This window comes from Melospiza georgiana, chromosome 8 (genome assembly GCF_028018845.1).
Source record: "Melospiza georgiana isolate bMelGeo1 chromosome 8, bMelGeo1.pri, whole genome shotgun sequence".
NCBI lineage: Eukaryota > Metazoa > Chordata > Aves > Passeriformes > Passerellidae > Melospiza > Melospiza georgiana.
Genome location: NC_080437.1, coordinates 19,543,915 through 19,568,933, shown reverse-complemented (window position 1 = coordinate 19,568,933; position 25,019 = coordinate 19,543,915). Strand labels below are relative to the sequence as shown.

Genomic DNA, 25,019 nt, shown 5'->3' with positions numbered 1-25,019 from the left:
TTAGCTTGAGGTGTGCTGTGGAAGAATTATTTATGCCTGAAATCTCGTCAGCTGATTTCAAAACTATCTAATGAGAGAGCAGACAGTTGTTGGGGTGTTTGGTTCAGGTTTTTTTTTTTTTTTTATGTGATGGTACAGATGCAAGAACAATGACATCCTATTGAATATCGTGGCATTTATGAATTCTAAACTGTGGTGAAGTTTTTCTGATGGCTTGCTGAATGGATTTTTCTTGAGCATAAAACTTGTTTTACCCAAAAAAACTAATATTTATTTCCATGCTGACAACAAATGGTTCAAGAAAAGGCACAGCTAGGAGCTCCATATCTTGTGAAGTGCAGCCCTGGTTTTTACAGTCTTCATATAGTGTTGTATATTCTTTTACTTATAAGACCAATACTGGTTTCCTTTGGATCAGTTCCTTTGCTAGTCTAGAAAGCTGACTTCAGATCCACTCAGTGGGTTAATGGTTATGGATTACAAAACATTTTCCCTTGCTGACAAGTAGCTGCTTTCTTGTATCTCAGTGCACTGATGACTTGGCAGTACCCCAAAGACTGGAATCAGTAAAAGCCAAGAGTTAAAGCACCACTGGAAATATGGATTATTTCTATTTATGAATTTTCTATAAATCCATGAACCTTTAAAAGGGTAAATTCCATCTTTGCGTCATTACACATAGAAGGACTTGAAGCACAGAAACATTAGTATGCCCAGACTGGGTAGTCAAATTTCTGGCATTGTCCTTTATATTCCAAGGAATGAGGTGTTGCCTGTCTAACCAATATGCCGTGGTTGAGTGAATTAGAGGTGGGTGACTAGAAGGAGGCAAACACTGATAAATTTCATTGCCATAAATGTCAACCCCAACTGTATGGAATTAAAAAGACAGGAAGTCAGTACCAAACTGACTTAAACACTCCAGAGAGGCAGCAGAAGCTACAGGAATAAGACTAAATTTGAAAATCAGGTCATCTTGGTTGAATAAAAGCAAAAGATTTTTAGGAGACCTAAAAGCAGCATGGTGGACTAACGGGAAATAAACAGCTGCAATCATACAGGACAAAGCAATGGGGCTAAGCCCTGGTTCTTCTCTTATTACCCACTGCCCAAGAGTCTCAAAGATTTTTTTTTGTTTAAATAAAAGCACTGCCACACTGTTGCCCCATTTGAAAAGCAGGGAAACTGAGGCATGGGGTAGTGGTATGAGTGTCTGGAATCAAAACATCATGAAGCAAATTTTCTTGTGCCTAAGTGGAAATAAGGAGATAGCCAGAAGTGCCTAAGGAGGAAATGAAGAGATAACCCAGAGACATGACAGGAGATTTATAGTGCTACATTTTCTACTCAGGACAAGGACTGGTTAATAGAATCAGGTTTTTTATGTTATCCAAACCTGTTGGGTTTTTTTTTTCTTTTCAACAAATGTGTCTGTAGCAGCTGAGTAATGCAGAAGTTCTGACTGAAAAAAATGCTTCCTCCTTATATGATACTGTACATATTGTCATGGAAATTGTCCTCATTTCCCCCGAGCACACTTTAAATAACTCGAACAGCAGTGCTAATGAGCAGAAAGATATCTGCAATCCCCACCGTGCAACTTGACATACTTTATCCCACTCTGAATTCCCTTTGCTCATCTCTGAGCATTTCAAAGATCTGGTATAATAATTTGCTTTCTCTCTTTGGTCCGTTCATTTTGCTCTTAGCACTTGATAATAAAAGGTCAGCTTTGGCTGAAACCTCAGTGTTGCAGCCATGCCGTTTTTTACTGCCAAATATCTTAAGAAAAGCAAGTGTCTCCGAAAGGGTAAGTCATGATATTTTTGATGTGTTTAGTGTTGTCTGTTTTGCTTTAAATCACAGTAAAGGATTTATTTTGAATTAACAAGCAGTGGGAATGGATCTATTCATGCTGCCTGTCGTTTAGCACTGGGGGTTTTGTTAGGCTGCGTGCAGTTGTGGTTCAAGATACAGTGTATGTTATTATCTTGCATTTTACATTCAGAAAAGCCGACTAAGCGAGAGGATGTTTAACTCTTTAAACATGGAGCATGTGTTTTGCATGGGGTTGGAATCCCTGATGCAGAACAAAACAGCAACAAAGAATATGTATGTTTGCTTTTACAGATAAGTTTGGGTAGGCAGCTGAGTAATGGTCCACTATTTTTTGTCTCTTTTGTGCAGAAGGAACATTTTATTTTCAATCTACACTGAAATAATAAAATAAATGATAGTTAGTGAAGGAACAGCACATTTCGTCTTAGCATCTCTCCTCTGTAGGGGTACCTGAGTGCATGACTCCACTGAGATTTTTCAGCTTGCTGTTATGAGATTCACTTTGTGAATTGCTGTGTGGGCTTATTCAGGAAATACTGATTTTTCTCCAGGTGCATACAAAACTCTTCATGAGAGCAATCTGTCTCTAGCATTGTAGAAATTGACAGTGTAGTAATGTCCCAATACACACATTGATTGTAAATTATTTTCTTCTCTTTGCATGTGTCTTCATTGTGACAATTGTTGTTTAGCCAGCAGTCCAGAAGCAGGGTTTGCATAAAAACAAATGGCAGTGATTTCGTGTGTCTGGGACATGCATTAGTTCCACAGGATCTGAGGATTCTGACTTACTCACCTGGATAATTTTATATATATTACATGGCATTTATGAATGTTGGTGTTTACTTAATAAGTGCATTTCTCGAATTCCTTGTTTGCATATTAATTTTTTCTAAGGGATACATGCAAATGGGAATTGTATAGGTTTTCATCACTGGTGTACAGATGAGGAAAATGTTTTGGAAAAAAGTTAAAGAAAACAAATTTGCATTAGTTTTTTGTTTTCTTCTGGGTTGCTATTTTAAAATAGGATTGTACAAGAATGTAGCAGTTGAGATGTGATAATTTAGTTAAGCTGACCTGTAGATGGTGGTTCCAACTATTTGGTATTTTGTTGAGCGAAATGTGTACACATGTACACAAATTTACAGAATAATTCAGAAATTCCTAAGGACAGAATCATCTCAGTAAAACTTCTTTTAAAAAGTACTATAACTGGATTATTAATTTGATTGTGACAAATTAGTTTTTGGAGTTTTGTCATACATGTGTACATATAAATGCCACTTTGCAAGGTGGCATAGGATGATTTTTGTTGATGTCCTGAGAGCACCCAGCTGTCCAGGGCTTCGTTCCCTTCTGGTATGGGCCACAGTAGCAATGTGTTTCTAGGCAGGGGCTGGGGAAAGGTGCCTGCCCTGCCTGTGTGTGCATTGCAGGGAGGGGCTGGCGGTGCAGCCAGGACAGGTAAGGCTTTGAGAGATGACTGAGGGATGCTCAGGAAGCAGCTGCCAGTTGCACTCTCAGTGAGTCACTACCAACAGGAAAACTGTCAGCCAACTGAACTGAGGGTGTTCCCTCTCGGAGCCTGTTTCTGCCAAAAGCTATGTGATCTGCAAAATCCACCAAACTGTCCAGAACATCTCCTGAATCAGGCTCGCTGGCAGGGCAGGGACTCCTGATTCCTTCTGGTGCCCTCTCTGCTCTGTGCTACCTTTTCTCTTCTTGCTTCCAGGACAGTGTGGGAAGGGCAGTGCTAAATCAGTGTGTGTCTGAGTGGGAAATGCTGAGGTAGCTGAGCTTCTCCATGAGCTGTTCAGTGTCAGTGTGTCACTATCTTGCTTTGAAGAAGCTGGACTCCTGACAGCTTTTGAGCCACTTTCCATCCAGTTACTTAAGGCAATCCCCTTTAACTCCCTTTCAGAAAGCACTTCATTTGCAGAGGGTTTTACTGTCATCTGAGTAAGGACATCCTTCCCGGTAAGTAAATGTGGTTGTTCAAAGGCGCTAAATGATTAGAGTGCCCTAGGCATAGCATCAAAATGTGGTTGCATAAAAACTGTAGCAGCCACAGGCTCCAGTGGTTCTGACCTTGCTGTTCTCTGTGTCTCTGAACAGGGAAGGAGCAAACCATCAGGAGGAGTGAGATTAGTGTATAATCTGTGGTATTTTTGCCAAAGGTTCAGATGGTCTAGGGACAGAAGCTGGGCTATGGACAAGTTCATGGCCAAATGGGAAACAAAACTCCCAGGTAAATGCTCCTGGTTCAGCCTTGAGAGGGAACTGGCCTAGATTAATACAAGAAGTGGTCAGCAGAGATGGGAACTGGAAGCTGATTCTCCAAAGCCTGAAATCCCAGGAAGTGTAGGATTTTGTGGCTTAGCTCTTTTATACCAGGTTGTAGCTGAAGCCTGTTTCTTTCCAAGTGAGATTTATTCTCACAATGCACCATTTTATCTCCTCACTAGTATTCCAGGCCAGGCCACACTGTGTTTTGAATTAATTCTCTACTTGTTTTTGTGGAAGCTGCAAGAGTTTCCAGACATGCCTGAAAGGAAACACCCAAGGCAGAGTAGTGTTCTCTCTTGCTGTATATCCCTTGCTATGCAGGCTGTTGGGCCTGTGGAGAATTCCTGTAGGTCTCATTTGGTCACACAGCCTTACCCTACTCATGCCCTCTGTTACACATGCAGCAATGACAGATTCTGGACTCTAAAATTCCTTTATTTTTCCCTATTATCACTTTAACCTCAATCAAACTCCTATCAGTTACATCCACACACACACCTTATTTAAGGCATCAAAACAATGAAACTATTTATTAACCTCTGCAGCCTGTTGTCAAAACCTTCCATTTTCTCATGTCTTTTTCCAATATTTTTTTTTTGTTTTCTTTGGCCATTTCCTGAGCACTGGCTCAATACTATTCAAAACTGAGCTATAAAATGTCATATAGTCATATTGGCCTCTGATCTGGCAAGTCATTGTCAATTTTGCACTTATGTCTTCATTTCTAGTGGGCAAAAAAGAAAGTTTCAGCTTCAGGAAAGCCTTTTCCACTTTAATTCAAAAGAATTTAATAATGAATGTTTTATTGCCAAGTGGTCCTTACTTTTCTGCAGCTGTAGATTTATAGGACTTCAAAGCTGGATGATTAAGGTGCAGTTTTAGTTTGTAGCCAGGCAAGCCAAACAACTTAAACTTCAAAGGAGGGGAGTGTGCTTTAATGTTGTGGGCTCACCCTTTGTGTTCAGCAAATGGAACTGCCAGGGAAAATGCCATGTGCAGCAGACAAGTGATGTGGCTGCCACTCCTGGGAGCGAGGGGGGCAGCTGGCTGCTGCCTGAGAAGAGCAGCCCGTGCCCAGCAACCTCAGGATATTTGATGGCTGACAGTTAGGGCATTTTTGCATGATGTCGGCCTACAAGACTTTCAGCTTTGCTTTCAGTGTTCTTAAAGGTTCTGTCTCTGGGGACCTCCAAGGCTGGTGGGGCTAATGGCAGGATTAGAGCCTGAGCTCTGTTACCTCTTCTGTTTCAGTTTGTCTATGCCTGATTCTTTCCTCTGCTGGTGTGCTCACAGGGTGGATGGTTTTATACTCATTATGAAAGTTGAGAAAGGCTGTCCTGGCAAAAGGAAGCATTCACTCCATACAACACTATGATTTGAGGGGAATAAGGTAGAGGACTGGAAATAAGGATGCTCTGCATCTATGGCAGTCATGTTGAAAAGGGGCCACTGTGATTTTGCCTTTTTTTTTAATACCCTATGCAGTTAGCCCAACCATATATCTCCAGTTTGTTATAGCAGGGTTAGCAGAGAGAAAAAAGGAACTTAGATAGATCCATCATTAGATGGACCTGGAAATTGTGGTGGTATGTGATTTTCCTTTCAACTCTGAAGCCCAAGCAATGTGATCCTAACCCTTTGTATTTTATCAAACCCTTTATTGCACTTACCTGGTAGATGCTCCAGTTCAGCAAGTAGAACAAAAGCCTCACTCATGATGAGGCAGAAAAAGGCCTGGATAATTCTTACTTCTTGAACTGATGTGTTATTTACTAGGACTGTTTCCTTGACCAGAAATCAGTCTTAAAAATCCCTGCAAATGAATTCATTCCATAGGCTTGGTATGCAGCAAGGTGCAAGCATGCGATGGTGATACCCTGAGGTGGTATCTGAGATCAAAGCAAGGTGCTTGGGTGTAGAGGATGAGTCCACAAACAGTCTGGATCCTGACTGTACACTTGACTGTTTTGAGTTGTTGGAGCCCTCAGGAAATGGTGTGCTGGACTCCATGGGCTGGGAGATAGGAAAGGAGCTGGCAGGACACCGCAGAGTCATGCCTGTTGTTCAGTAAATGACTCGCAAAGCCATGTGGCTCTGGTGCCAATCTCCCTCATCAGTACTGAAATCTGAGTGGAACTGGGGCTTTATCCCATCAGTATCTAGGCTTCTGTGGGATCTGGGCCACTGTCTCCGCAGGGCTCTGGCATTCAGCAGCCAGAGGGGCCAGTGCTGCCAGGGATGGTAGTGCTCTAGAGGCAGAGCTGGCCAGCGCTGTGCCGCTCTCAGTGACCCACATGCACTCTGTGGAAGAGCAGTGACTCCAGCTCACCAGTCAAAGCTCTCCAGAGAGAGGAGGTGCCAGGCAACCTCTGGAGCTGCTGAGCGAAGGAGCAGCTTTATGAGACGCAGTACACTCCTAATTTCCTATGTGACTTTCCCTTTATGAGAGCGCTGCTTTGGTGAGAGAATGGCCTCCTTTCCTCTCCTGTCCTGTGCTGGGAGAACAAGCTTCATGCTGTTCAGCTCTTTTCCTTTCATTCTATGCTCTCTGCTTTCTAGGGCTGGCCCTGCCTTTGCAGTTCCACACAACCAACCCTCTAAACAGTATTCCTTGCTTTGTGAGAATCCATGTCTGATTAATCTGGGTGCCTGGATGTGGTGGCTGTGTTTTTCATTCTGACTCTGCTAGCTGATCGCCAGTGTCATACTGGAAATCATTGATTGTCTCTCTATCTCAGTTCTGCACTGGTATGTAGGATTTTGTCATTGTGGCATTCTAAGCTTTTTTTTTGTTTTGTTTTTTGTTAAATACAGACAAGGCATCTTTCTCACAGATGCACAGTATAACCTGGGAAAGTAGTTTCAGTCTCTGTCCCTGTTCTCCCAGAACACTTATATTTAATTCTATGTGAAAAGCATATTCCAGCAATTGAGAATATTTTTTTAGCTACTTGAATTTATTTGTTAATAGCTAAAGCATACACTGAAAACATCACTTTTGCTTTCATATACTTATGATTGGTTTGCAGTTACTGTTGTGTGACTATTCCATATTTGAAAAAGGCCATCCAAGCTGTGTTGGATGTTTTTAATTGGACAGAACAGTAACAGAACTGGACTAGATGAAGTTCATCTTAGGATAAGGAGTATGGTATAAAGAGTTCTTTCTACTGTTGGCTTCCTGAGAACCAGCCTTCCTCATATTTAGACTCATAGACAGGAGTAGAATATCTACAAACAGGAGCATTTGAGGCTTACAAGTGCTGGACTGTGCATTTAGAAAATGCCCCTTCATTATGATCATTACAAGCATGTAGTGCTTTCACAATTAGGCATCCGAATCACCTAACTGGTGATCTTAAATTAAACAAGAGAATTAAAACCTCTCTGGAAGGTTGGAGAAGCTGTGTGTGTTTGACAAGTGCTTGCAGATTTGCTTCAGAGACCATGGACTGAGTTTTCACTAGAGGTAAAAGGCAGAGACCAGGCTTTGAAGACAAGTTTGCTGCTGTCTTGGGTTTCTGCTTTCACAGTATGAACCATTTAAATAAAGAACCTGATACATTGGAACCTTCTGTGTCTTTAATGCTAGAACACTGAAACTGGCTGTGGTCACAAGCCATACAAGCTTATAGCCCTTTTATTTTTCCCTGTGTTTTAGATTTATACCCCCTTTTAGGGACTTTCAAACTCATCTGATTGCTCTTAATTAAAAAAATGTAGAAGGGAAGAGTAGGGAGCCCTTGCTCTGGTCCCCTCATTCCTTCTGTAGCCTGACTGGGGCTCTGACAAATCATGAAGCCATCAGTAATTTTTTTTCCCAGCCTTGCAGACCATTAACCCAAATGGTTCTTCGATTTCTGAACCATGTCCTCCCAGCCCCCTGTGTTCCACAGCTCACTCTAGATCCATAATTCATTATTTGCAAAGCTGCTGTTTTAATGTAATATTAAAGAGGCGGCAGCTCAGCAGGTGTCCCCAAGGTAAGGCCGGCTGCATGCTGCTGGCAGCAGCTGCTGCCTTCAGGCTTATCAAGATTTCTTTGTTTTGAAACGGAAGCTGGAAGGATTTTTAATACGTGTCCTGTCATTGGCTGAGCAGATCCTGCTTTCTGGCTGTTATTCTGCCTTTGACTACAAAGACAAATTCTTATAACACATTCTGCCTGCAATGGCTGCATACAGTTCTGTGCCCTGGAGAAAGGAGCAGGGGAGGAGAGAGAGGAGGCTCACAAGGCAGATACGTGTGCCCTGTTTCCTCCTTGCATTTTTCTTAGTGGACCAGCCAGGTTCAGTGAATCTGTGCAGCAGCCCAACATTTGTCAGCATTTTCAAAATGGGCTTTCTGCTTCTATAAGCATAAAAATAAACAAATTTATTGCCTATAGAGGGCATTCCAAATAGTGAGAGCGATATTCTGCTGGTCTCATGCAAGTTCTAGTTCTCTGTGGCCTAAATCTGTGTAATTAGATTTAATTTATGTTGTTCATACCCCTGGTAGAATCTGCTCAAATAGCAATGCTGGCATTTCCATTTAAGTAGTATATCACAACAAGCATTGAGTAAGGCTTTTTGGTTCTTTGGAATAAGAACTTCAGCTTCTGTATTTGAACATCATAAAATGCATTGATGGCTGGGTTTCCCCGGAGTATGTGGGTCTTGAAATGGCCATAGGTAAACTGCATGTGCAATGTTTCTTGCTCTGGGGATGACTGGGGCGTAGTTACAGAGTTTGGCTGCCCAGTGTGGTCATCCATGCAGCAAATATGCTCTCACATCAGGAAGAAGTTGCTTTATTATACTTGGTTGCTGTACATACCTGTGTTGGCCTTCAGGACTTTTGCGGCAGGTTCCTGTAAGTTGTAATGTCTGCTGAGCATTTGCTTCCTTTCTGTACTCCTTTGTGGAAATTCTTTTATTTTCCCTTGTTAATAAAGGGGCCCAGCTTTTTTCACTGCCCAGCCTGGAGTCCTTTAGCCATCCAGAGTTGTGTTCTGAGTGACAAGTGTGTACTTCCCACGTTTTCCCAAGGAGGTTGTTGTGACAGTGAAGAATGCTGCGTGCTACAGTCATGCTTAGAAAGTTTATTGGTCACTCAGTACTTAGCCAGATACAGGAGGAGGCTGCTGTAAAACTGTTAGTCTGTGCAAACTGTAACAAGGCTGCAGACTTGATCAGAATATCCCTGAGCTCCTAAGTTTGTATGTGGATCAGCAGAACTTCCATCTGCATTGTCTCATCATTAGCATTGGCAAGGGTTTCCTCAAACTTGTCAACGTTTTGCCAAAGGCCTACAGTATATATGCTTTGGCATTTCAGTCCTTTTTCTGTGTTAATGTGACAAATAGCTTCGTTTTTTGTAAAAACAAAGTGTGCAACTGTTGAGTCCTTAATGATAGTCCATTAATTTGCTGCTGCCAAAACTGTGCTTGTAAAGCTTCAGTTACTTTACTAAAGAAGATAATAATGTTTGTAATTGGTTGGCTTGAATTTCTGCCGTACTCTGTATTCAGTCTACAGAGAATCAGAGTCCTGACAGGCCCAGCTAGAAGCTCTGGCATCTGCAGCCTAGGCTTTACCAGTGGATGGCTTCTTTTCCATTCTCCTTAGCTCAAGGCTCAGAGCATTGGCTAAGATGGGAGACTTGTAGTCTTTTAAAAATACAGTGAGGATGTCTTTGGTTTCATGGTGGATTAAGTGCAGGAGAAAGAAAAAATAGGCATATGAGGGGCAAGGTGGCGGGAGAAGGTGATTGTAGAGAGATGCATTCAGAAGGCATGACCCACTTCATTCCTGTCATGGAGCAGACCTGGCAAATGTGAGCATAATAGTTCAGAAAGGGTGCAGAAGTTGGATATTATCTCTCCAATATGAAATTATTTAAAAAATACATAAGAATTAACTATTCTGATGTTATAGTAAGTAATTTCTTGTCAGAACATAAAATTTTTGTCAACTTTTGGTTTTGGTGTCAAAGATTTGAAGGAATTTATGAGAATTAGAAAATTACTTGTGGTTGCATGGTAATGCATAAAAATTATCCAGTCATTTTCATTCAGATTTTTCAAAGCGTGAAGTATCATCATCTTTGGTCAGGAAGGAATTTCCTCCCTTATAATAGCATGTAAACATAACCACAGTTGGAATACATGATTTGATACATTCTTCAGAAGTGTTGAGCACTTGCTGCTTTGGAGAACCATGTGGAACCATATGGCCTGTTTTGCACTGTGCTACTATTTTCTTAGTCTTTCATACATATATTTGTAGTTTCTTTTTTGTACCCTCAAATTAAGTTGACTTAATTTAGATGCCTCCTGCCTTGTAGTGACAGACACAGCTCCTGCCAGGTGGCCTGAATTGCCTCCTTGTGAGTGTGTGGCTTCTGCTGGCCTGAGAAGTAATTCATTCCCTCTCATTTCAAATCAGAGGTCAGCAAAATAACTGTAGGCACATAGTCCAGGCAGTTCCACACCATCACCATAAAGGTCTGGGCTCATTGTAACCCTCTGGGTCTGAAATTTGCTGAGGAAAGGCAGTGAGGGTTTGTTTTCTGGAATGGAAGAAAGGAGGGTAAGGGAAAGCAGCCTGCTGTTGGTATGAGGCTCTCAGTAGAATGTGCTGGGGAAAAAAAAAAGTCTTGCTCCCCCTTGCCATCACCAGGTCTTCTTCCATGAGGGGATGAAATTACTTTGTTCTCCCTTGCCCCGCCAGCACACCTGTAGAGAGGGGTAGACGTTTTTTGATATTGGTATTTAATTCCAATATTTTGTCATTCTAACATGGACAGATGATGAAGTGAACAGCTCCCTGAGAGCTGGTGACATGTCAGACAGATTCTGAAGGAAAGATTTGTGAGTTCTGAAGCACAACTGTGTGTGAATGGAAGAAGATGAACTGCGACTATGCCCAGGCTCCCAACACTTTCAGATTCTTTTCCATTGGGAGCTCTGGCAAGGAAAGCAGTATTAGCATTGGCGGAGGCAGCCCTATACCCTAAATTTGTCTGCTTTGTCAATAGGTATGCTGTAAGAGGCAGTGAAAGTGCCCTTGCACAGTGAGAGCTCCACCTAAGAGGCCTCTGATATGATGCAGACTTTGAATTGAACATGCTCAATCTCCACAGCAACCTCCTATCAGGAATCATTATTTGAGTCAAGAGCCAGAAGAATTTAAAGCATTCTAACTCCTGAGGCATCTTTGGATGTGATTAGAATATTGGTACTCTGGAATTCTCACTTGGGATGAAACACGCAAATCATCACAAAGGTGGTGTCATGCAGCTCCTAGGAACTGCTGGTGTAGTAGTTGTTGCTCATGTTAATTATTGCTGATTGACTCCCCTTTGCAATCCTCCTTGCTGGCCTCCTAAACTAGCTGTGACCATATTGCAAAGTTTTCATCTCTTGCTGCTAGCTGGTAGAAGCTGATAACAGAGCAGTTAAAATACAGGTTGTTTATAGGGATACTGTATGGCTTTGGGGCCACATTTCACAAGCTCCTGAAACCCTGTATTTGGGGAGGCAGTGTGACCATTGTTCATGTCTGTTCCTTTCATGGAGCAAAGTAGTAGTGGGCAGAAGGGGGAGGGATTGGTGCCTGGGCTGTGCTGGTATGAGGGAGATGCTGTGTCCTTGAAAAAAAATGTGCTTAGCTGCATGTTATGCTGGGCTCATCTGAACTCTAAATATTGGGCTGCTGCAGTAGAAGTGGCCTTTCCTCCACTGTGAGTCCCTTCAGCCCCTGAGCTGTACCTTGTGTCCACAGTGAGCAGCACATCCCAGGCAGTGCAGTGGTACTCTCTTGTCTAAAATTGCAAATAACTGGAAACAGGGAGATGTGAGAGCATGGGTGTACTTGTACCATAAATATGTTTTTAATGCCAGAAATATAACTTAAGAATGACTGTGCCTTTTTTATTGAAACTTTGAGAAGTTCAGACAAGGGCAGATAAAGAACATTAAGGAAAAATCAGCTCAATTAGACTCATTACACAGCACTGAACTCATGTAAGCAGGTTTTACAAGCAGAAGTTCAAGGTGAAGCTTGTGTGCAATTCTACTTACTTTTTCTTGAAGAGTGCTTGAAGTTATTTTTCTCTCTTCCTCTTACCTTGCATCATTTTTTTCCTGCTTGCTGTGGTTCCTGGAGTGTGACATCACTTTGCTAGCATTTGGCCTACCTGGAATATGGGCTCTGTTTATTTCCAAGCATTGCTTTATTTGAAGTGGTTGGTAGTCTTAAGCAGTTCTTCACTTTAATTAATAGATAAAAGTCTAGAGTTATAAGGTCACATGCATTATCAAGAAAGACATCTGCAGGCAGGAGAGTCAAGCTAACCAGACACAGGTTTTATGTATAACAGGTCAAAGATTTAGTTTAATCTCATTTCTTTCATATAGTTTCAGTAATCCTACACTTGAAACTGACAACTGACACAGATCACTACCCTTAGGTTTATATGGGGTTTCTGTAGGCCATGAACCAGTACAGAGAAACTTCATTAGTGACTCAGTTCATGTTAAATCTTGTCAGATGTTTTTGCATAAGAAACCACAGCTCTGAGGTCTCATCTCTTTGTTGGTGCATTTTTAAAGCAGTTTAATGGCTTCTGAAACCACAGAAGGCATGGGAGGGGAGAAGAGATCACAGGGCTTTTGGATTGCTTAATAGATGGCAGTGGCTTTAGAATGTTTGCAGGCTTTTACTTTATTCTCTGGGATGAGGTCTAAAATATGGTATCAAAAAACCATTTACAGACTCATCAAAATCCTCTGCAGTGATTTTGACTTGGAAAATTTGATCAAATTCTGCTTGGAGCTACCAAGGAACTTGGTGAAATAAAAAGTGCTTAAGGAAATTATAAATTTAATATTTGACTGAGAAGTCAATGAGATTTTAGTGCATGCTTGTAAGTCCTGCCCTACGAAAATGTGAATTGTGTCAGTTTGAGCTGAACTTCCTCATTACAATAAAGGGTATTTAAGATTTCCTTTTTCTCATTGACACAACCAAATGAATGTTGAATGCCAAAATCCCTCTAAGCTCCTTCACAACTGTGGAAATGAAGCACCTTTCACCTACAAAGGTGTCTGTTTCTTTAGAAAAAAATGTGATTATGTTGTCCATTGGAACTGTGACACAGTGAATGTATTTTGATCCAAAGCTTGTTTCTTTCATTTGCACTCCACATGATACTAAATTCTTGTGCCTTGTTTTTTCTTAGTTTTGTAAGCCTTTTACAATACCATCATGCATCAGCTCCAAATCAGCTTCCAACTCATATATTCCGTATATAAATAGATGGGTGGGTGGGGATAGATGGACAGATACAAAAAAAAAATATCATGGCAAACACACATCACTGTTTACTGTACTGTTTAATTCCTCACAAATCATACCCCTCCTGGGAAACCCCCAGTTTTCCTTGGTTTTTATCTTACTCCTTGTCTACTTCAAATTTTGCTTGCTGTTTTTTCTGTTCTCAGGCAGCCTAAATGGACCATTTCCAGATGAGTTTCATATTCACAGAAAATTTCTCCTTTTATTAAATAATAATTCAGAAAAAAAAAAAAAACAGCAGAGAAGTTTAAACTGATGCTGGTGGCAGGTTAGCCCAGGATTCAGCTGTAATAGACAGGCTCTATCTCCAGCATTCAGCCTCATGGAAACCTTTGGTTGGGGTAGAAAGTGCTCAGGGTAGAGGTTCAACATTACCTGGAATCAAAGGTAAGAAGACTGAAGAAATGAAATTAGGTTTCAAGTGTCTATTCAAAGCATTCTTAATGAACTTTTGCTTGCTCATTGATATTTCTTTAGTCTCTTGATCCAAAGATCAAGATTGGTTTTCTTTGGGTTTTTTTCCCTGCTGTGCAAAGAAAGACTCCCTCAGAGAGCTGCCATCATTCTTGACAGAATTCATCTCCTGATTTTTCACCTTCTTTCATTATCAGGGTGATCTTTGAGCCCCGAATTCTGATACTCACCTTAAAGTCAATCACAAAGACCAGGTCAGGGAAGATGAATCATGGCAGTTGTTCTTTTTGGCAGTGAGTGCTGGTTTTTGACCATTTGTCAAGAGCTTTGTTGCTGCTTGTCTGCAGCCAGAGGCTTCCTGTCACTACCTGCTGCAGCTCTGAGGGCAGACACGGCAGCTGGGCCGTGTTCCCACCAGGCACCCTCCCCATCCCGCCCGGAGCTGCTGCTCAGACCCTGCTGGAACCGCTGCTGACAGCGCTGCTGTCCGCACCAAAGCCCTGCAACCACCCAACAGACGCTGCAACCAGCCAACAAGCACTGCAACCACCCAACAAAGACTGCAACCAGCCAACAAGCACTGCAACCAGCCAACAAACACTGCAACCAGCCAACAAGCACTGCAACCACCCAACAAACACTGCAACCAGCCAACAAACACTGCAACCAGCCAACAAACACTGCAACCACCCAACAAACACTGCAACCACCCAACAAACACTGCAACCACCCAACAAGCACTGCAACCAGCCAACAAGCACTGCAACCAGCCAACAAGCACTGCAACCAGCCAACAAACACTGCAACCACCCAACAAACACTGCAACCACCCAACAAAGCCCTGCAACCAGCCAACAAACACTGCAAACACAAACAGGGCAGTGTGTACACCTACACAAGCTACTGCAGTGGGTAACTTCTCATGTAAGGACAATACACAAGCACATCAGTAAGAGGAATGATGTAAGAAATGGGTGAAAGGCAAACCAGAGGGAGGAGGTACAAGTAAGAGAAGTTGCCGAAGCAAAGAAAGAAGATGCCAACTTCAGAACTCAACAACAGCTTTGCTTGAGAATATGAAAGTTCCTCCTTTTACATGCAATGGGGCAGTCTCATCCCCCATGCAGAAGTCCAGTCCTGTTCCCTCTGAATTTCTTTTCCATATGGACAAAAGGGATCTAAGGCTTGGCTTCACAAGTGATCTTAAGAAGGTTAAGCTTGAGTGAATGAGGTTCAAGGCAAACAAAAAAATTCAAGCTTTTCCTCATTGGAAAGGGCTGTATGAAGGCAGAGATGCAGCCTGTCTGTTGCAGTTCTTTGAACAGGAATATAGGGCAGGACAAGTGTAAGAAAATGGTACCTTTTGTTCTGCATGTTCCAGTGAATGCTTACGTGTCTAAGGATGGTCAAAAAAAGAATTTTCAGTAAACAGGGCCTTGAAGAGTAGATGGTGACCCCTACTGCTGTTGCAGCACCCCATCTCACCTTTAGCAAGATTTAGTCTCAGTGTTTTTGGACTTGACCTTCCCTTTTGTGGGGCATGGGGGGAAAGCTGAAAGGAGGATCACATCTAAGGATTGGGAGGCAGACATTACTCTGAGGTGGCTGCTGCCATTGGCAGGTCATGGCTCCCAGGCCACATGAAATGAAGGAACCATGAGTGGAGGCAGAGGACAGCAGTTCTGCTAGCTTGAGTTAGTCTGGTCCTGGAGAGGAGAGAGCATTTGTGCACTGCAGCTGGGGCCTGGAGCTAAACTGCTCCCCCAGGCAAAGGTACCTACCAGGGTGGGTAAAGCACTTTGGCAAAGGTACCTTGGGACAGGGGCAGCAAAGCATTCAAGTCAGCTGGGACCTGCAGCCCTTTTGATGGGGAGCACAACCAAACAAGTCTCTTAATCCTTCTAGGCTCTTACATGCGCTGTGTATGCTGACAGGGCTGCCGTCACCTTTCCCACTCTTCAGGCTGTTTGGTTTCTGTACACTGGATGAGTGGAAAAACAAGCTGCCAACTTGCTTTGTGGATAAGGATGGGATCCAGTGCATCCTGTCCAGCATTCACAGCAAGGCTGCAGCAGGCAGATGAATACAGGGTCCCCTGGTCATAGGCTAATGCTAAAGCAGTGGACTCTTCATCCCCAGAGTTAAGCCCCCTGTTCCTGCCACATCTTTTGACACACTTGCACTCTGTTTGTGTTTGCAGACAGTTTTATTTTGTCTTTAGTCTGGAGATTAAAGTAGCTTTGAGCAAAAGGACTGGAATGTCTGCCCATGGCAATCCTGAGCTACTCAGGGTTTGTCTCTGAGGGCCAGTCCTGTTCATATGGGAGCTTGATTAAAGATGAGTGAGAAAGGGATGGAGCTCCCTTAGTGGCAGAGAAGAGCTGAATTCAGTAGCTGAATGTGAACTTCATCCTGCTGTGAGAGGCAAAACTAAAATTCTGTCTCCAAGGGTTTCTGGGCAGGAAGCTTTGAAATTGTTTTCTAAGACAGTCCCTAAAGTCTAGTGTGTTTGAATTGATGGAGTGTTGTGTTTCCAATTCAAACCTGAAATCCATGATAGGATCCTGCTTTGTGTCTGAGCCCATAAAAGAAATAATCTGTAAATTTCAGGTAAAATTCTAGACTTCAATGAAGTTTCTTGTGACATTGTTTCCTTGGGTTGTTTGTTTGTGGAAGTTGTTAGGTAGGGTTTTTTTTGTTTGTTTGTTTGTTTGTTTTTTGTTGTTGTTGTTTTTAAGAAGTTCTAGGTGTTCAAATTGACTGTTTCTCATTCTTGTGACTACCAATGCTGAAAAGCTGTTGAATGTCACAACAATGTAGAGAGATATGTGTCTGAACTCTGCCTTTAAAAACCCCTAATTTTTCTGCTTGATGCCTCAAAGATGTGGTGGAAGTAACCAGCCAAGTGTACAAAGAAATATGAGTAAAATGTTGCTAAAAAGAAAAATGTTTACAGGTGGGTCTCCATGCTCTGCCACTGGATAGTCACATTATGCTAACATAAGCAATTCCGAAGTGCTTATTTCTTTTTTCCAAACTGGCCTTCATGTGTGGAGTTGCTTTCATTTGCTTGTACTTACATGTCTAGCACTACTGACTCTCCCACAGGCAGATTGTGGGGTCATGGCCTTGCTCCTATTTCAAGTTACAGTGGGGAAAGCCAAACATGGAGGAACTATATGTAGTCTTTGGCAGAATCTCAGGTCTGGTGTGTACAGAAATCTGTTTTTCCCATCCAGTTTTTGCTATTTGCAGACACAAATAGAAGTATAAATGTTTTTATATTTTTTCCCCTAAATGCTTGCATGAAAACTGTCTCTGAAGGTTTGGAAAGCAGGTGGCTGGTCCAAAGTAGCATCTTAGGGGAAGGGGAAGTTTTGCAGAAGTCCAGTAAATCATCATCCTCTGCATATTGTGCTTCTTATAGCAATCTTTGTATACGGGTTAGTGCAGCTAATTCCACTGAAATTACAGTTTTTGATCAATTCTAAGCAAGCTTCTGGTCTCTTGTTGTCCTTCATGGCTTGGGTGGGGAAGATCTCAGCTGATCCCTTTAAACTTAAGAACAAGATGTATTTTAGTCTTGACCAAACTCAGTCATTTGCTGGTGGTGGGTGGGACCCATACAGTAAATGTCTTTTTGAGGCTGTTTCATTCCTTTGAGGAATGGTGGCCTAACTTGAGTTCAGGCCACCTATGTGCCACATCCTGAAACCCATTTCTGATGTGTATTGAGGGCTGTGGAAAGCCCCTTTCAATTGTATCTCCTATGAAACATTTGATTATGGGAAAGGGTGTGTCAGCAGGTCAGCTGGGCAAGGTGCAAGAATTCGACTTCACAACCTCTGCATTCACCATGAGGCTGAGTATGCTGGTAAAAAAGATTTAGCAGTGACAGGAATTCCACAGGCTGCGGTTCCCTGCACAGGCAGTTTTGTATGCAGAGGATGAAGCATGTCATCCCTGCAGAGGATGATGGGGGGACATTGATCTGTTCAGATGCCTGCACCTAGCCTTGAGCTAGAGAGCTGTGCTCTCATATACCTTAAGGAATATGAATAATTCAGTAAATCAAAAAACGGGAGACTGTCCAAGAGGATTTGGGCACATGTGGGGAAAAAGCATCATGGCTTTTGTTTCTTAAGCTGCACAGCTAGTCCCTGGTGGCTGCCGTTTCTCCTCTTTACTGAAAGACTGCCTCAGTTTCCCAGTTTAGTGAATTGCTTCTCGGAGAACCACAAAATACTTCCCAAAGCATCTCATTTTACCACTTCTGCTTTGCAAATCAATAAATGTTCCACGAGTGTGTCAAGGCAAGAAAACAATTAATAGCAAGAAAAAGTACTTCCTTGGCTTGCAGGCAGCTCCCAGCTTGCTTCTTTCCCCAGATTAGCGAGGATTTAAGAAGCACATGTTCTGTGTATGCTAAATCAGCTCTGCAGAAACCACAGCATACCGTCATTCTGCCCTTATCTCTGAATTCCAGGGGCAGGCAATCTCAGCTGCTCAGCACAGGCTGGCAGCCTCAGCCTGCCAGGAGGTGCTGAGAGCCATGAAAGCGTGGAAATGGCAGTGACACACGGCTCAGATGTTATCTGCACAGCACAGCCAAAGGCAGTTTCCATGGTGATGGGGAAGCTCCGGGCTGCTGGGGATGCAGCTGCTGAGTTGGACAGGATCAGCAGCCTTTTCATACAGAGGCTCGTCTAATAAGGCTTTTATGTGTTTATGTGGCACTCACTAGGTTGTATCCAGCTCTGGAACATAAAATGAAGGGTGAGGGGAAGATTTAAATTGTTGGAGTGAGTGCTGACCTAAAAATGAAACAGGAAAAGCAAGGTCAAAATGTTTCGAGTATTGAAGTATCCACAAGGGACAGGTTTTTGTGACAGCTTGAGTGAATTTGATATTCTGGTCAGTGCTTTTCTGCACACCAACATTAATAGCTCCTAAAATTCTTACATCAAGTGGAAGAGTCAGAATCATATCCCCAGCTCTTAACTTTCTTCTAAATTGGATCCAAAGTCAGAATGGGTTTCTTTCTCTGTATTGAGACTATAAATATCCCAGAGACTTGGGGAAAGTGGATGATCTTGTGACTTCTACATTTGAAGCATTTTAAAATATTTTACACTCCACTTGGTCCCTCTTTTGGATAAAAATCTCTCAATACCTCAGCACAGGTATGTGGAATTAATTTCTTAATTTTCCTATAGAGTCTTACGGCCTGTGCTTTTACTTTTCTTATTGCTGACACAGTAGATACAACATCTCCAGGTTTCCCACACTGGAAATGCATGTTTTGCACTTCTGCTTTGATCTTCTGTCAACCTGTGCTCTGTGGGTGCCACAGCACATCTGCAGGAATTGTCTGTAAACTTGCTCAATTAAAGTAGTAATTTAATTATTTTGACTGAGATTTTTGGCGGTGTTAAACTTTGGTTGCTCTCTTTTAAACAGGATGCAAAAAGAGATTTGTGTTCTGTCTTTCAGGTGGTGCAGGGGACCGGGAAAAGATGCCTGCCAATCATGAGGCTTTCCTGCTCATGGCTAATTCCCAGAATGAAATGGAAGATTGGGTGAAAGCCATCCGACGGGTTATATGGGCTCCATTTGGTGGAGGTATTGCAAATAGCTCACATGCACATAAATTAAAACATTTGCCTCAAGGTAAAGCATATTCTTGTGATACTAGGATATGTGTTACACTGTAAAATCATTGAGATGTCTAGATAAGCTCCTGATTGTCTGAAGTGTTTTGAAGCAAGGGATGGGGTTGATTTTTTAATTTTTTTTTTTGTAGGGGATGGACAGGAATGAAAGGGGAGTGCACATCCACAGTGTATAACTATCTCAGAAAGGGGTGGTAGTAACAAACATACTACTGTCAGTATTCAATTCTTTACAGCAAAATATTCAGCGGACCTTATGGGAATGAAGAATTCTGTCCTGTTATCTCAATTTTCTTCCGTAAGGCAGATGCCCATCTTGACCATCCATACAGCCAGAAACAGCAAAACTTTAATTAAATTAATATAGGGCCCAGCTGAGAAGGCAAAGCTTCCACTGGCTTCACTGGGATGTAGCCTGAGGAAGAAGAGGGTCAGGCTGAGTGAACACCTGTAGGGTAATACAGCTGTTGACAACCCCTGTAGTTAAAATGAACAAAACATCCAGATTTTCATTGTTGATATTCTACCACAATCTTCGAATTCTCAAGTCAGTAGACTAGGTAGGAGTTGTTTTCCTGGTTTTGCATAGAACAAGGACTCACAGATGTCTTTTTCTGGGTTTGGTGTTGGTGACAGCTGCTGCTGGCCTGGTACTGGACACTGCTTTGAAGTGACTTGGGTACTGCTGATAGAGTGCATACAAAGAGTGATATCATGTGCAGACAGTCCTGTCAGCCTCTTGTGAGAGGTACAGATAAAAAAGTGACAGATAAGGGTTAGGTAATACAATTACTCCTGCTGAAATGAAGTTACTACTTTTCCTGGATCTAGGGGGGAAAAAGTGACCTTGATGTACTAAGACCCAGTGTTTGTTAATAACTTTTGTCCTGGGTTTGGGGGTTTGTTTTTTTTTTTTTTTTTTCAAGTGACTCTTGAAATTTGGGTTCTCTGGTAGCAGCACTTGGTTTGTCTGGAGGAGATACGATCTCTACTGATACTGATGCAGTTCTTTCCAAGGTCCTTTTTTCACTTAGCAGAGAAGATGTAGGTACAAAAGTTGGCTTGTGTCTGATCTGAAGTTACGTGTGATGCTGTTGTGCTGTGGGCAGAAAAAGCCCTCTTTGCTAGTAGAAAACTGTGCTACCAGAGTTTCTCCTCAAACATGAGGATGTGCTTCTTCTGCTTCCCTTCTGAATTCCAGTCCACACGGAAGGGTCTTTTAGACTGAGGTCAGTGCAGATCCTCCATCACAAGTCTCAGACTCTCAGAGCTGGTATTTCTGGAGCTGTTTGTAGTTGATGTTATGGTGTGTATTTTATAACTTTGCAATGTGCATTCAAGAGATACTCTGAGGAAAAAGGAGAAATTCAGTAATGACAAAGGGTGCACTCTCTAGCAATAGCCATCTTTAGGGCATGATATTGTCAGCACTGCTGGTATCAGTGCAAATTTGGCCTTCTGTTTTGCTTCTGTTTTGTCCGTCTCTTGAAGTAGTTTCAAAACAAATATCTTCAAGTATTAAAATAATAAATAATTAAAAATCATAATATTTTATGAAGCATGAAAATGGCATAAAGGTAGTGATGGATTTCCTGGGGTTTTTTTTTGTTTGTTTCCTTATGGGACTAGTATTGTCCTGATTAATTGGCTAATTTTCTTTACATTTGAATTTCTTTGCAAAGCAGTCAAATAATATTTTGGTCTTTTCTTTAAATGAAGCACATACTCTCACATTGATTCCAGGAACTGGAGCTTTATGAGGCATCAAAAAATATTAAATAATGAGAATGTGGAAGCCAGGCAGCACAGGGGAGATTAGTGCAGGGGGAAATACAGGAGCTTCTGTTTGTTGCTATTTTCACATCCTGCAGACTAGATGTGGTTCAGTGATCAAAGTCAGTAAAGGCTGCTCTGGCTGTTGGTGAGAGCCAGCTTAAGCACTGTAGAAGGGAAACACTGGAGTTTGCAGAGTTGGAAAGAATTGCAATTGTGTATCAATGTTTTTTCTCTGTCTATGGATAAATACTGGCCAAGGACATGGGTACATGCTGGGCAGTCAGTCTGGCCTGAGCTCTCTGCCCTAACACTCTAATACTTAGCCTGAAGCTAGCTTGACCGTGCCTGCTTTGCAGTCCAAGCCGCAAGAGCAGATCCTTTCGTTGTGGCCACTTCTCTGAGCTGGCCAAGCACCAGCTCCTGTCGGGAGGGGTCTCCTGCCCCCCAGCAGCTGTGTCCCACCACGCTGCCTTCTGCTGGCACTGGTGCTGTGAGTTGTGCCATAGGAAACGACCTGGCAGGAATTAAATGGTGGGGAGGATGAGTTTGTAGGTAGACTGATTCCTTGGCCTTTCCAACAGTGAAGCTGCAGCACCAGTAATTCCACTGGGGATACACGATGGTGTGGAGAGGGGCAGGCTGCTTCATTCTACCTGCAACCCACACGTAAATTGGCTTAAAGAAACCACTGAGGAGCTGCATCCTCAGTTTCTTTGCATTTCAGAAAGAATGCGTGGGAATGCCAGTGACTGGGAAACAGTAAAGATATTCAAACTGTTGTTCCCAAATGTTTTTTAGCCAATTTGGGGAAATGATCAAACTTACTTACTTCTCCATCATAATCAGAGCAGGACAGTTTCTCTGAGTGAAATTCCAGCTTAACTCAAATCTGGGAGGAGAATAAACATAGCTGTCTCTGTTTTAATGGAATAATTTGAACTCTGCTGTGCCATCACCACTATTTGAAAGCTAAGTCTTATCTATCAACACTTTTTAATATATTAAGCTAAAGGGAGGAGTTAAAAAGCAGGCTTTATTGTTAATATGTAAATATCCAGCCCTGGAGAAGGTTGATATGGTGTAAAAATGAATTATGCCAAGATAAAAGGAGTGGCTTAACCACACTTTAATCTTTGCTGATGTATTGAAGAAACATAAATAAAAAAGGGTTGAGGGTACCTTCTTATGTTGATGAGTGCTTATGAACTGTGCTTAAAGGTGAACAGCAAAGGCTTCTTAAAATAAAACAGAAAACTGCCCAAAGCAGCTGAGGTTCACAAATTACTGATTGAAGACACAGTCAGGTTTAAAAGCTGTATGGAATGTGTTCTTTGAAATACTCTTCAAATGTGGCCTTAAAATAAAATTGTTGAGTTCCTAAGTCTTTTGAAGAAGAGCTGTCTTGTTTATAGGGAAAATAATTTCTAACAAGTTTCCTTGAGTTTCAGGCTCCTGAATTCCTGGGTCTAGTACATCTCATTTAGAGCAGAAGATTGTGTAAACTGAGATTTGAGAGTACTCCATACATTTTGATTGTCGTTAAGAAAGAAGTTTATCACAGTGACTTGAGAAAGTGAGTTTTGGAGCACATTCTGACAGAGGATGATTCAAACTGGTTTTTATGATCCTTCATACCTCTGTGATTAATTTTGCTCCATGTTTGTACCACTAAAAGCTTATCTGGAGAGTTCCTCTGTGTTCTCCAGTCGTGCTGTTCAGTGAGTGCTCATTAATGTGAAGTGCAGGCAGCAGTGCCACAGTGCTAAATCAAAGGGTTTGTGGCCATAGCCTTGGGTGAGAATGACCCTGCTCTTGCTCTCCCAAGCTGGATTGGAAGTTTTTGATGTATCTGGGGGAGAGAGGAGGTCTTGGTCTGTACAAGTGTAGTGGGACTGCACTTCCAGTCTGAGGAGGTACAGCCACTGCAGAGAAGTTCCTTTCCATGTGCCTTCCTCATTTCTGTCTTACATCAGCTGTAAAGCAGAGTTTGTCTAGGACTGAATTTCTGGCCATGAGAGACAAAACCTAAACTTTTTGGTGCCTGAGTTGAATGCCAGGTGGCATAATTCTCTCACAGCTCAGCACAGCATGGGGACAGAATCATTCTGTGTTAATCTTGATTTATGTTTATGTTTGTTTTCTTTTGTTTACATATTCTGTCTTGCCATGAGCAGTTCCTTGCTTCTCTGCCAGAAATGCATGTCTCAGCCCCTTTCTTTCTCCATTACTTTATCCTAATTTCTCCTCCTCTTCATCCCAAGCTTTCATCAGTTACTTGTGATGGAGGGGAGATGAAGCAGTTGGAAGGGATGTGTTTCCCCTTAGGCAAATATGAAGAGCTTTACCTTGTGACAAAGTAATTGTGTTGCCAGAGCTTCATGAATAATTTTTTTTTTATTCAGGAGGAATAGTCACTGTAAAACTGGTGGGGTCTGAAGAGATGTCCATTGAGGAAGCTGTTCTACTGTCACTAATTCCAGACACCTTTCCCATATAGATAAACCATGATGTGTGGATTCTTATTCTTCTGCCAGCAAAGTCTGGGGTTTTTTGGGAATCAGGACCCTGTGAAATTGTCTTGTATTAGGGCAGAGCTGAAAGATGTGGGACAAGGTGTCTGAGGTGTAATTTAATTCCTGGCTCCATGTCCTAATGCGTGATGGAAGATTGACCCTGCATGGGGCTAATTAGAGATCCTGCTTTTGATGAGTAAATATCTTTGAGATAACATCTGCATGAGAGCAAACATGACTGTTTTGAAGGGTCAGATATTGACATTACATGCAAATCCACCAGGATGCCAAACTATTTAGGAGCTAGGGTACGACATTAAGTTTTGGGAGTCTTGAGTTTTAATTTTTTCCACCTGTAAGATGGGAATTTTACAGTAAGAGCCATGTCAGTGAATTTAAAATGCTAAAATACCACTGAAGAGGTAATGAAGAGGAGGAGGGATTTGGCTTCTGTTACTTGCCCAGTCTGAAGACAAAGATGTGATTTCTACTCCCTTGTTTGCTGGGTCCCACAGGGTGACAGCCTCAAATAGGATTCCTGGCTGGGTCAGGAGGAGCCCCTTCAGGAGGTGTCGGGGTGGGCTTCCCCTGGCCAGGCTGCCCCAGGTGTGTGGGGAGTGGCACTGGGTGTTTGTTGTGCCTGATACCTGCTGTTATCTCTGCCCTGAGACAGCTGGCGCCTGATGCAGCTTATCAGTGTTTGCTCCTGCTGCTGTCTGATGCTGGGAGATGGGCCCAGCCAGGGCAAGAGGAAGAGAAGGATGATGGGGGTTATGGGGTCAGTACCTGCCCAGGACCAGGGGATGCCTGAGTCAGCTCAGATGTGAGGAGCTGCTGGGTTAGCCTTGCCCCCAGGCAAAAGTGTCACAAATGGTACACAAATGGTAGATGTGGAAACTAAGAGTATAGAGTAACTCTATAGAGTAACTAAAGTAAGCTGGCAGTGGATCCTGCTGCCAGAACTGTTTACAACAGAGAATGTTTTAAGATCTGTTTCTGAGGCCTGATTAAGTTCCTTTTTATTTTTCTGATGTATCTCTGTCAGATATATCTGGGGCTTCTATTACTGCTTTATGACCAACATATTTTTACCATCCTGTTACAGCCTTGAGGCAGGGAAACACAATTGTCCTAATTTTTTGTTAAGGAGGGATCTGAAATATTGAGCAATCAGA

At 42.4% G+C, this 25,019-nt stretch overlaps 1 protein-coding gene across 2 annotated transcripts in view; it reads left to right on the top strand.

The window, feature by feature from the left end:
- The window catches only part of ARHGAP22 (Rho GTPase activating protein 22), a 117,102-nt gene that overhangs the window by 62,119 nt on the left and 29,964 nt on the right, over positions 1-25,019 (top strand). The window contains exon 4 of one of the 2 annotated variants that reach the window (XM_058029195.1): positions 19,377-19,553. In XM_058029195.1, coding sequence (XP_057885178.1) covers positions 19,377-19,553 — 177 coding nt within the window. The remainder of the gene's footprint in view (positions 1-19,376; positions 19,554-25,019) is intronic. The other variant, XM_058029196.1, reaches the window with a different exon arrangement.